This window comes from Aedes aegypti, chromosome 3, assembly GCF_002204515.2.
Source record: "Aedes aegypti strain LVP_AGWG chromosome 3, AaegL5.0 Primary Assembly, whole genome shotgun sequence".
NCBI classification, from domain to species: Eukaryota; Metazoa; Arthropoda; class Insecta; order Diptera; family Culicidae; genus Aedes; species Aedes aegypti.
This window is the reverse complement of record NC_035109.1, coordinates 280474859-280487301: the sequence shown is the minus strand read 5'-3', so window position 1 is coordinate 280487301 and position 12443 is coordinate 280474859. Positions and strand designations below refer to the sequence as shown.

The following is a 12443-nucleotide window of genomic DNA, read 5'->3' as shown; positions in this document are numbered from 1 at the left end:
CACAACGGAGAGTCGTTGGCGGACTTTAACCGTCACTAAGTAGTGGTCCGAATCGATGTTTGCGCCGCGATAGGTTCTGACGTCGATAATGTCCGAGAAGTGTCTTCCATCAATCAAAACGTGGTCGATTTGCGATTCAGTCTGTTGGGGTGATCTCCAGGTGTACCGATACGGGAGCCACCAGACAAAGAACGTATTTTTCTGTAAGTTGTTAATGTTTCCATTTGTGCATTTGTAATTTTTAAATTAAGCCTTGTACAACCTTTTTAGAACCCTTGAAAGAGATGGCATAGCCCATTGAAACGTCGGGCGTAGAAAAAGCATTACCTTTTAATCGCTATCACTAGACTGAAAGCCGAAAAATCCCCCGGTGTCAGTCGAATGCATCAAAGTCCGACAGCGAATATATCCAGAATCGCTATAATCCGGTCGATCCCGAAGGCGTGTTTTCCCGTTGGTTATCCACACGACGTGTTATTCTGCGCACATCTTTGACTCCTTGTTCCTTGAGTTCCTCCAATATCCAATATTAAAATTTACAAATAATTACTGTTTTCATATCGTAAAATCTCATGGACGTTCTTTTAAGCTCCAGAAATGAACCGCATAGCACACTAACCACATTTACAACCAGAATTTTCTATTGAACCGAGAAATTTAACCTATGTAATATCCAAATAACTCAAATTGAATCCCAAATTGTTCCTATAGCACTCGGGCACGTAGTCCGAATTGCTATCCAGATATCGAATCGCCGTTTTAAACATTTGCTCCGATATTTCCACACTAACTACGTTATAGTCCTGCAGCCAGAAATTGATGATTGGCTGCTGTTCAAACTTTTCATACCTGTACATCACCTTCATGACCCTGTGCCGGTTTAGGTGGATGTTGCGATGAGTCTTCTGCGTCGGAACAAATACCTCGTCGTCTTCGTCATCCTCCTCATCTACACCTTCCTTGGCTTGACGTTCTTCGGTTTGATCATCCGATGCAGACGAATCCGCATCCAGGTCCTTGCGGATTTTGAACACATTCAAGTTGGCGTCCATGATTTGCATCAACAGGTAGAACACATCCCCATCCAGTCCGGGTCGGCGCATTTCAAAGATCAGCTTGAAGATCGGAGGAAGCCCCAAATGCGAGATGAAGTTGAAATCATTCACGGTTTTGCGGACTAGATACTGGAAGTTCGGTAACGATTGGTCCACGCAAAAGAGGCTCTGTCCGGTCGGATTGAGCTCATCGGATTGGTCCTGGTTTTGGTATGGAAGAGAAAAATGAGTTGAGAGTCAAATCGATTCTAAATATTCCCCAGGAAACCGTTTCCCAGAATTCCACTCCACCATTCTCCTTAATACACCAGTCCCCAGAATGCACTGAATACTATATAAGTATGTTATATGATAATGGCGCATTCTAAGGAATAATTTTCTGGGGAATTGTCAAATCCAGTGGGGATTCCCTAACCTCAAATCTACCTGTTCCACGAATAGAAATTCTTAATTTTATACAACCAATTTGCGTCTATCATGTGAAGATTTGCTAGAAAGGAAGATTTCAATCATTTACTATTTGGTTTATGATTTCAATTTGTCAAAAAAGGCATTTTTAGATGCGTAGAACAGGTTAAAAGTGAGGTTACGAGTCGCCTCTGGTCAAATAACATCATAATTGTTTCATGATACTAACCTCACCCACTGGCTTAAATCGCACGTTTTCGTACCACAGCTTGGCGCTACCGTTCCGCTTCATGGTGCCCAAAAACTGCAAGCACCGCTTACAGTACAGGAACCGTTCCGCCCGGAGATGAACCCTTTCCAGATGTTTTCTATCTACCAGTGCATAGAATGGTCCGTAGAACAGATCCACTTCGGTTGGGGAGAATTTGTTCGGGTGGGGCGCTTTGGTGGATGAGGAGGAACACTCTGCGTGGGCGTGAGTATCGTCTGCCTTTCCCTCGCCATGCGAATGCTGATGACAGTACCATTCGTTACTGTCCATGTGATCCGAAGGTAACTCAAGTATGCGCCTAAAGCTAACGGTTTCGTCTTTCAGAGGGTTTCCACAGTTGCTGCACATTAGCCGGTAACCCTTTCCTGCCTGCAGCCCGCATTCTAACTTGAGATCCGTACAGGCATTATACTCATTGATTTCCAGCACTTCGGAGTGGAACTTGTTTTCGTTGGTGTTAATCCGAAAGCAAATATAGTTATTCTTGATAAGCAGCGAGCTTAACGTTTGTGTGTGTAGCTTAAAATAATCTCCGAGTCGTATTTCATACCGTTCGTCGTTGTTCTCGGTGCTGATGGTAATTCGATCCGAGCCCAGATCGATTTTGGTCGTCTTAATCTCGGCGAAGCGCCGACTAAAGCAGATGAAGAAGTTGGCACTTTGCAACCGTGGCCGGAGCTCTATTAGCACCCGGTCAATGTTCCCCACAGGCATTTTCCTAACTGCGTCAATATTTTATATTTACTGATTGATTGTGATTGGCTTTTTGTTATGTCTACGAAATGCTGCTAATAAATACGATCGATTTTTGAAAACGATTATTCGATTTTAGTACGTTTGGCTTTGGGTTGATCTTCTGCGTCTTGCTTGACTTCCTTAGCTGCCTTCAATTTAGCGTACAATTTATCGTTTTCGCCGAGCACACACGAAAGGGTAACTCTCTGGTAATAGTCCGGCACGAGTTCCAGGTTTTCAATGATCGTCGTTAGTAGGTGGCTCTTCTCGCAATGAATTCCCGGAGGATCGTGTTTCAGGTACGTGAAATGCACGTGCAGATGGTAGAACGAGGGTTGATAGTGCAGATAGACCCTCAAGTGGTCGGAGTCGATTCCGTATCGCTCCTTGATGGCTTTGGTGCCACCTTCTTTGATGTTTCGCAGCAGTGGCAAATGGGCCGCTGTAAGATCGCGCAGCGATTTGATGCCCTTTGGGCGAACCAAGGCGAGGAGGTACAGCTGTTCGAGGGTTTTACCGTCCCATTTCAAGTCCGGCAACAGGATGAAGCCAACCTTATCCGAAGGGTCCTCGTAAACGATACGGTCCTTTTCCTTGCGATGCTCGAGGATGTTGTACAACCACTGGAATATAAAAATATATCATAAATTTACTTTTCCCGTCATAATTATTAATGTGGGTGATTATTGCGCCCGAATAGCCGTAGCGGTAAACGTGCAGCTATTCAGCAAGATCAAGTTGAAGATCGTGGGTTCGAATTAGAGATGGTCGGGTTTCACATTTTTCAAACCCGAATCCGACCCGTACCCGACTTATTTTATTTCTTCAAACCCGGACCCGACCCGAACCCGAGACAATAATTGAAAGCCAAGCCCGGACCCGACCCGAACCCGAACATTTTTCGCTGTGTAAACCCGAACCCGACCCGAAACCCGAAAAAAAATTGTAAGAAAAACCCGAATTCAAAAAGATGATGAAATCATCGTTTCTGATGCATAGGGATGCTTTTAGGTTGTTACTCTGTTCACAATTCTCACCAAAGCTCGAACCCGACCCGTACCCGATGATTTTGTAGCTTGCAAACCCGACCCGAACCCGAACCCGAACCCGACCCGAACCCGTCGGGTTCAGGTTCGGGTCGGGTTTCGGGTTTGAAAACCCGAGACCCGACCATCTCTAGTTCGAATCTCACTGGTCGAGGATCTTTTCGTAATGGAAATTTTCTCCACTTCCCAGGGCATAGAGTATCTTCGTACCTGCAACACGATACAAGAATGCAAAATGGTCAATAATTGACTAAGAAAGCTTCCAGTTAATAGCTGAGAAGTAGGCTCCGTCCCAGTTGGGACGTTCACATGAATTTTCAAAATTAAAATTATTGAAGTTGTTGCAGAATGTTTACAGAATCTTTAAAATTCAAAACGGTAGTATCTGCAAACTTCTCTGTTCAATCCCAATAAATTGTTTGTGTAATTTCACAAAAACTCTGCCACAAACACTTAGTAAAAACGTTGACCACAAATAAGATTTTGTTTTCGCGATCGCTCTGTTATTGGGTCACGACTTTCCAGGGGGGCGCAATCTACAGTTTGGTGAACTATAAAGAAAGGCTTGACGAAAGCGGATAGAGGTGGTTTGTTAGAAATTCCCAAAATATGTGTGACGTCCTAATTGGATTAATGAGAGCATCCAAATAATGAGAACATCGAAACCATCACCCATACAAATCAGCTACGAATGCACTCACGTTTGGTATGTTGTCTATTTCGCATTCCTTACTCACCACATCACATCATCATACGTAACGCGTGTGTGCAAAAATTTACGCTCGAACGGAGCGTAAACCCACATTTCGTGCGTATGATTCATTCACATACCTATCTAGACTTTCAAGGTTAGTGTCACACTTGTCTCACAGTTTTACACACGGTCATTGTGACATCTTTGTCTGATAACAGCCACTCAACTGTAGCCCTCGAAGTAAAGCAGGTCATTGGCCTAGAAGATGATCAAACCGCAATACCTGTGAACTGTACTCACCTCCAAACTCAGCTGTTCCTGCTCCAAGTGGGGCAACGTCACGCTCTGATAGTCGTCCGCCGTCTCCTCGACCAGATATCGGGCGTGTGCAGAATATTTCGAAATATGCTTCTCCGTCGCTGGGTAGACGATCGTCACCTTCAGTTCTAGCGCGGCGTGAACAAACGGAACAAAGAACGACGACCGAAAAATAGATCTGATTAACCTTTTGTCTGTGGCAAAAAAAATGTTACGTTATCTGTGCCTAGAGATCATTTTGAACCCAAATTCAAATTGTGATAATCCACGAAATTCAAATAGATTTTTGTGCTGCTATGGGAAGAAAATTTAAATCAGTTAGGATTCTTTGAGAATTATATCCCAAGGAAAATCTCAAATAATATACAGTAATGACCCGATTTTGTCTACCCCCGATTATAGCACCCTTTTTGACCCGATTTTGTCTACCCCTGATTTTAGCATACTTTTTGTCCAATTTTGTCAGCCTAAAATTTATATTTATTTTAATCCGACTAAACACGTCTATACTGGCAATATTAGGTGCATATAGCCAATTATAACATTGGCCATGTCTATACAATCATCTAATGATCGAAATTTTGAAATGTGAAATTTATAATAATTATCCAAGAAACTGAAAAATGTTACCTTGGATTACGGTACATAGACAATGGATGTAAAAAAATGTTTTTTATGAACAAAATCATAAAAATAAGTTTTTAAATTAAAATTAAACTTGAAACCATTCGAAAAAAATTCCCGATTTTAGCTCTTTCCTGATTTTGTCAACCATAAATGCAGCATGGGGCTGACAAAATCGGGACAAATGTTACTTTTAGTAAAAAACTAAATGTATGGATTCTGATACCAAGAGAGCCTATATTACTTAATAGTGAATTTATAGCAGAGAAAACGTAGGTTTTGTATGAAAAATGACAAGTGAATGAATGACCGGTTCATCCACTTCTCCTGGTATACATACGTACAGACTGTGCCTCTCAAAAGAAAAAAGAAATGGGCTGAAAACAAAACATTCTCCCGAAGAAATACTATGCCTCCTACATATCTTACCCATCTCGTCCGGATGGCTAACCTTTTTTTTCAAGGTTGTCTTCTTCTTTCTGGCGTTACGTCCCAACTGGGACAAAGCCTGCTTCTCAGCTTAGTGTTCTTATGAGCACTTCCACAGTTATTAACTGAGAGCTTTCTATGCCAATTGACCATTTTTGCATGTGTATATCGTGTGGCAGGTACGAAGATACTCTATGCCCTAGGAAGTCGAGAAAATTTCCAACCCGAAAAGATCCTCGACCGGTGGGATTCGAACCCACGGCCCTCAGCTTGGTCTTGCTGAATAGCTGCGCGTTTACCGCTACGGCTATCTGGGCCCCTCAAAGTCAAGGTTGTAAAATTTTAGAATATTTCATTGAGTTTAGTATCGTTCATTATATGTAGTTTAATATCGAAAGTTTTTGCTCAGCAAAACAACGCATAATCGGCTCTTGACATAGCTGTCGATTTAGTATGCATTTAGTATGCGCAACATTTAAACCGAAGCATTTCGAATACGACATGTATTTGTCGAATAGAGTTCTATCAATTTTAGGGACTAGAAGCAATACAATTGTAAGCCACAAGCACTAATAATATTGATCAACTCGAAAACTGTATTTTTACAGTTTACTGAAGATTACCAACATGTCACTTACACCCATGCGGAAATCCATTAAGGTGAAGATGCTTCAAAGCCAAACCTCTAATTTTCAAGAGCTCAGATCTAGAGAACCAGGCAACCATTTGAGCTGAAAATTTAACTCAATGGTCACTCGCTGGTGGTGACCAGTGAGTTAAATTTTCGGCTCGAACAGTTGTCTGGTCTCTGGTTTTTTGCTCTTGAAAATTCGAGGTTTGGCTTTGAAGCATCTTCACCTTAATACAATGTGTCAGCGAAAGAAAGATTTATGAAAATCAAGATATTCTCTACTGTTTTACTTAACTATTTCATTCTTCTTTTCTGGCGTTACGTTCCAGCTGGGAAAGAGACTGCTTCTAAGCTTAGGGCTACAACTGAAAGCTTTCTTTGTCAATGACCCGTTTTTGCATTTATTTATTGTGTAGCAAATACGAGAAATTTTAAGCACTGTGAATTCGAGAAGACTCCAAGTTCGGAAAGATCCTTGGCTAGTGGAAAACAAATCGCGATCCTTATCATGGTATTGCGGAATAGCTGCTGAGGCTATTTATGCCCTGCTCTAAGAACAAATCTTCTATACGGTATATCAAACATCTGATCGCTGTAAACATGGATTTTTTTTTATTGAAAAATGGAATGCTGATTCAGTTAAAGAGGATACTATGGTTGTCTAAAAATGGTTTTAATTTATTACTATTATTTGTAAATTAGGTTGATTGGTTTAATAGTATGTAATTGTAACATTAAGTGGCGAATCTCGTTTTGGTGAGAGTGCATTGTAAATTTGAATGCGTTTGTTTCAGTGTTCTTGGTATATTTTGGGAATTTGTTAATATAAAATACGATAGACTTTCAAAGAAATACGCATAAAACTAAAATATTTTAAGTACTGCTATTTTAGTACTTATATAGATAACTTTGAAGTTTTCCAATATGTGATCCATAGCGAATATCGAAGTTATTCAAAATTAACGTTCTATTTTTACAGAAGCATATTTTTAGTTTTTCTTTTCACTTATAATGATGAACCCCTTAATATTTATTTGGAGTCTGCGATTTTGAACAAAACTGCATGTACTCGATCATCGAGTATCAAAAAATGGTTGCGCCCAAATGACAAGTTATTCGAGATTTTGAACCCTGCATTTGACGTTTTCTTTCGCGAAGAGTTTGAAGCTGAAGGTTTGAGGTCAATGGATTGACCATTTTTCTGGAGGGGAAGTATAGAGGCAATCAGTTGATTCAGGTAGATTGATCAAGCCCCGGAGGGGAAATATTGGAGAAAGGTTGGACAATATTTATCGCCGTTCGTGCGATTTGAACAGAATAATTATCAAGATTCAATGTTATTATCAATTCATAATGCATATGGCAGCATCCATTTATTATGTAACGTTGATAATTTTTGAAACTAGCAAAAAAACACGTTAAATAATAAATACGAACACTGAAATAAGACATTTTATATATTTTCCCTTCTGACTTTTTGACAAATTTGAAGGGGAGGGGTGCAAGGTTGACAAAAGTGAAATTTCAAATTTGTTTGGAGTAGATTTTTATTAAATTCATCTTTTATTCAAACCCAAATTTTGTATGAATCCTAGTGGATTATGCAGGCAGAACGCAATTCTTTTCGGGGCTGAATAAACAACAACATTGAGGTAAAATGCAACAGAAAGGGCATGATGCACCATTCATATTCTAAAGTTAATTTTATGTATCGAAACATTACTTTTAGATGGTTTTCGCTTATAAGATGATACAATTGGGCATAATTTAATTGACAATTACAAGAAGTGCAGATTGGAGGAATAATTTTATCGAGGCGGTATTCATGAGTAATGGGGTACGGCCAATTCGAAGATGGGTGGAAATTTTCCGATGTTTGGGTTTACTATTATCGGGCCAAGGGAAACTTGATGGTTTGATAATTCTAAGTGAGACGTCTCTACTGTGGTGCCATTTTGTGCCCCATGATTCAAGAATTTTATCCTTTGTCCATCTCAACGCGTCGATGGAACGTAAACATCCTCTGGGTTCACACCACGACCTTCTACAGCCAATCGGTCCGCCACCTCGTTACCATGAATGCCAGAGTGGCCTGGCACCCAAAAGAAGGTAATCCCATTGGCTTCCTGAAGCCAAGGATGTTTCAAGGAGTAAGAATTCATTTCCTGAAGACATCTGGCAGAGTCGCTAAAAATAACTGTACTTTGATGAGTCTGAGGGGAAATGAGATTGACAGCTTTCATTAAAGCATAAGCTTCGGCACTAAAGATGGAGTAAATTGAAGGGAGCGCAGAACTAATATTAGAAACATTTGGGCTACCTGTGATGCCATACCCGACCTTACCATTTGATACTGAGCCGTCACTGTATAAATGTTGGAAATCGCTATATTCGTCTGCAACAAGTTTGTGGAAATGGGGTTCAATTATTGATGAAGGATCACCAGCTTTAACTTGGCTGATGAGAGGAACATTTATTTTGAGGAGTAGTTGATTCCAGGGTCTATTTTTGGATCGAGGAAGAGTAGCTATGGTGGGGAAAACTTGATTAGTAAGAGATTGGAAATTTTCGGTTGTTGTTTTGACTAAAAGGACATTGTATCGTCCGCCAAGACTTAGCCACCTGGTAACTTTGGCCACTAGGCATGTTGTCAGATGATACTCAAAAGATAATTACCCTGTCTCGGCCATTATAGCAGAGGTGGAACTAGTGCAAGAAGCGCCTGATGCGTGCCGAAAGGCTTTGTTGTATAGAGGACTTAGCCTTTTGTTGACAAGAACCCCTCCTCTGCTGAACAGTCCAACGCGGTAGAACATTTTGGGTAAAACTCAGTTATTGATTATTTGGTTGATAGTTTTCCTATGGACACAAGGTATTCGAGATCCTAGGACTTTAATGAGATTGATTCAATTGTAGAATTGTTATTAGCTGTTGAAAAATTGCACAGCTCGTCTTCTCTACCATTCAAAGAACGAACGTTCAAAATTAAAATATTAAAAAATACATATTTGGATCAACTAGAGCAACGTAATCCAATAACAATTTGACTAGTAAATTCTACACCAACTTGGACTGCTTCAGTAAGTGGTGGTTTTGAACATTGCATCAATCATGTTACATACAGTGCTGTTCTGAATAATAGCAGCGCATGTCGATTTTCATACAAAATGCTCAACTTTGACATGCTGTAGTTTCGTTCCCTTTGAAGCAATCGAGTTGATTTTTTCTCCACAGAACTACAAATATGCCCAATTTTGTAAACACAAAATTTCAAAATTTTCTAAGCCCCTGCCGGAAAGTGAGATACTAGGTGAAATTGTTCGAAAAAATAGCAGTTTTAAAAATTTGAATTTCGGCTTGACATTATAGTTTTAAATTGTATATCACTTACCATTGGAACAATCTCCTCCTACTTATCAAACCTACACCTAAACCGAAAATGTTCAAAATATTTGTAGAAGAAAAATTTTAAAATGAAAAACTGCTATTTTTTTGAAAAATTTCACCTAGTGTCTCACTTTTCGGCAGGGACTCAGAAAAAACTGAAATTTTGTGGTTACAAAATTGATCATATTTGTAGTTCTGTGGAGAAAATTTCAGCTCGATTGCTTGAAAGGGAACAAAACTACAGCATGTCAAAGTTGAGCATTTTGTATGAAAATCGACATGCGCTGCTATTATTCAGAACAGCACTGTAGATACATTTTCTGATGATTCTCCGTTGATGAAGGGACGGGATAAATGTTACCTGTGGCGGCATAACAGGGGTATTCACATTTGTTTCGAAAAAACTAAGGTTACTCGTAGGAAGGGGAGGAACTGAAATTACCTGCGACAAAATTAGGATATGAATTAACTCTGGTATTTCACTTCAAATTCTAAAGATTCGAACGATTACCCGACGGAAGAAAATTAGTTTGTGAATGAGCATGATTTAAATTTACCTGATGGGTATGCTTATTAAGCAAGCGATTCGTTAACTGGAAAATTAGAATTGTTGGAGATTCTGCATGGGGAATTCCAACTACAAATAAACGTTGCCGTTCATCGGCCTCGTACGAGGCTCAACGATTCGTTTACGCGAAGGGCATTCCCAAATGTTAGACTTATGGTTGCCCCGCAATTTGCGCATAACAATTTTTTGGTACTGTGGTACTTGTGCACTTGACAGATTCAATGATAATTTCCTGGATAGCATGGCCTACTCAGCTATATATATATAACTACCACAGGTACCCTCCTTCACAGGACAGACGTCCCTAGCGTAAAAAGAACCTCCGCTAATCATGCAATTAGCATACATGTGACAATGTTTGGTACCATGACCCCGCACAGGTGTGTAACACAGTTTTTCCCTTGACCTGACACCCAGGTGTGCGTGAAATTTATAATTTATTCATTCATTTAACGTAAGCCTGTTAGTTAAAAACTTTTGATCAGGTCAGGGAAAGGTGTCACTACATAAATAAATAAATAAATTATTAGATTAAATGTCTTCAAACAGTTGAAACATAGAAAATTTGTTTAGATTTCGCGATTTTAATTTGGGTTCAATATGTCCCCGAGGCACAGACAAAGGGTCGACGATATCCCACACCAAAAATCACCCCCACTTGCTCACGTGTAAAACTTACGGTTCACTTCCGGGTCGGTTACACACAGGAAATTCCCGTAGATATCGTTGATGAATTCCGTGCGCAGGTGAGATTTAGCCGAGAAGATACTTCTTCGCTCACCAGCAGCTTCTTCTGCAGTCGTGGTTGGTGAATTTTTCGATTCACTTTCACTCGACGTCGTATTTCGCAGCTGAGCCTCGGTGAAGGCCGTCTTTTCCAACACAACGATGGCTAGATCGTCCCGCGATAGATTCGCGAAGTGTCCCAACAACGAAACCGACTTGTGGGTGCTGTTGTTGTTCAGAATACGCACTGGCTCGAAGTGTGCCAAATCGTAACTGCTGCTTTTGGTGCTTCCTTCCTCCAGCACTTCCACTTTTACGGGCGACGATGGATTTGCTGACGGAGAAACTGTTTCTGCTGATGATGACGCTGACTGACCTTGATGATGACGATGATGCGACTCATCATGATTGCTGCTGCTGTTGCTATTGTTGTTCGTCTTGACGCTATCAAAGTCCTGCTGTTTGGCAGCCTCTAGCATGATAAGCAACACTATTTTACGAGGAAAAACACTTTTATGCACTTCCGCTACACTAAATCGATGCACTTAACTACTTTTTTCGTGTTGATTGGGCGTAAAATGTACCGAAAATTAGAACAAATCCAAACAAGAAAAAGCGCGTTTTGCCTTCACCCGCAAATGAAAACGCTACACTGTTTCACTGTCAGTCAAGACAAGGCTTCTATATCAAAAAGGTATACAGAAAATTCGGTAAAATGAAAATCACCATGCATCGTGCACGAGGGTTAAAAATACGTCCACACGGAAAATCCATCAAATTACGGAGACCCGAAACAACCCAAAATAAAGTCTCTTTTGTCCAGGTGTCAACTAATGATTCAAATTCTGGCCACTTTCTTCAAATGGGCGCAATTGACATTCTGGTGAAACCGAGAAATCGACCATTGAGCTCTCGCCGAGCGGTGTCACGAACACGTGCGCAAATTTACTGGTTCAAAAAACTGCCGTTTGATTTTGCTGGGAACAGCTGATCTTTGTTTATATTTTCAACCAGCACTCTGTAAGTAGTGTTGGTGACATGTAACGTGTATGTTCACCAGCGCAGAAACCACTATTGAAAATTCTCAACCTAAAATCTATTATCTACTAGTAGTCCCGACAAACTTCGTCTTGGCTGTTAAAAAACGCTATGGATCGTCCCATACCAAATGACAGTTCCGTTCACGCTTGTTTTTCCGACTTTCCCGGTGAATATCCTGCACGCAGCGAACTGGACTATCGAATTTCATACATTTTGCCTTATGAAAGGTAGAACGATTATTGCAATACGAACGCTTTATGTATCGTTTTAGCATCACTGTACATCAAGGCGTCGATAGGCATGTGGTGTACGATCGGGCCTATCGATCGCAAGGTTCTTGGTTCGATTCCAGGTTGCAGCGATAATTTTTTCCATTTTCAAATTCTGGTTTCATAAGGCAAATTTATGAATTTCAATCTGATTTCTTGTGGCGAATTTTCATAAGGGGTTCCTATGTTTATCGATAGTCCATTTGCCTGAGTGTGGGATTTTTATACACACAAACACGTC

The 12443-nt window shown here is 40.5% G+C and overlaps 1 protein-coding gene across 2 annotated transcripts; it reads right to left on the bottom strand.

The window, feature by feature from the left end:
* Positions 1 to 619: 619 nt before the first annotated feature.
* On the bottom strand, positions 620 to 11557 carry LOC5571000 (m7GpppX diphosphatase). 2 transcript variants are annotated; one of them, XM_001653378.2, is made up of 4 exons: positions 10846 to 11557; positions 4510 to 4655; positions 1693 to 3092; positions 620 to 1256 (listed from the first exon to the last, which is right to left on the bottom strand). In XM_001653378.2, exons 1-3 carry the CDS (start codon positions 11369 to 11371, stop codon positions 2553 to 2555), a joined length of 1212 nt encoding a protein of 403 aa, XP_001653428.2. In that variant the 5' UTR covers positions 11372 to 11557; the 3' UTR covers positions 620 to 1256; positions 1693 to 2552. The 2 variants fall into 2 exon arrangements, with proteins under 2 accessions (XP_001653428.2, XP_021704625.1); XM_021848933.1 differs by lacking the exon at positions 10846 to 11557 and having other exon boundaries at positions 4510 to 4529.
* Positions 11558 to 12443: the final 886 nt, after the last annotated feature.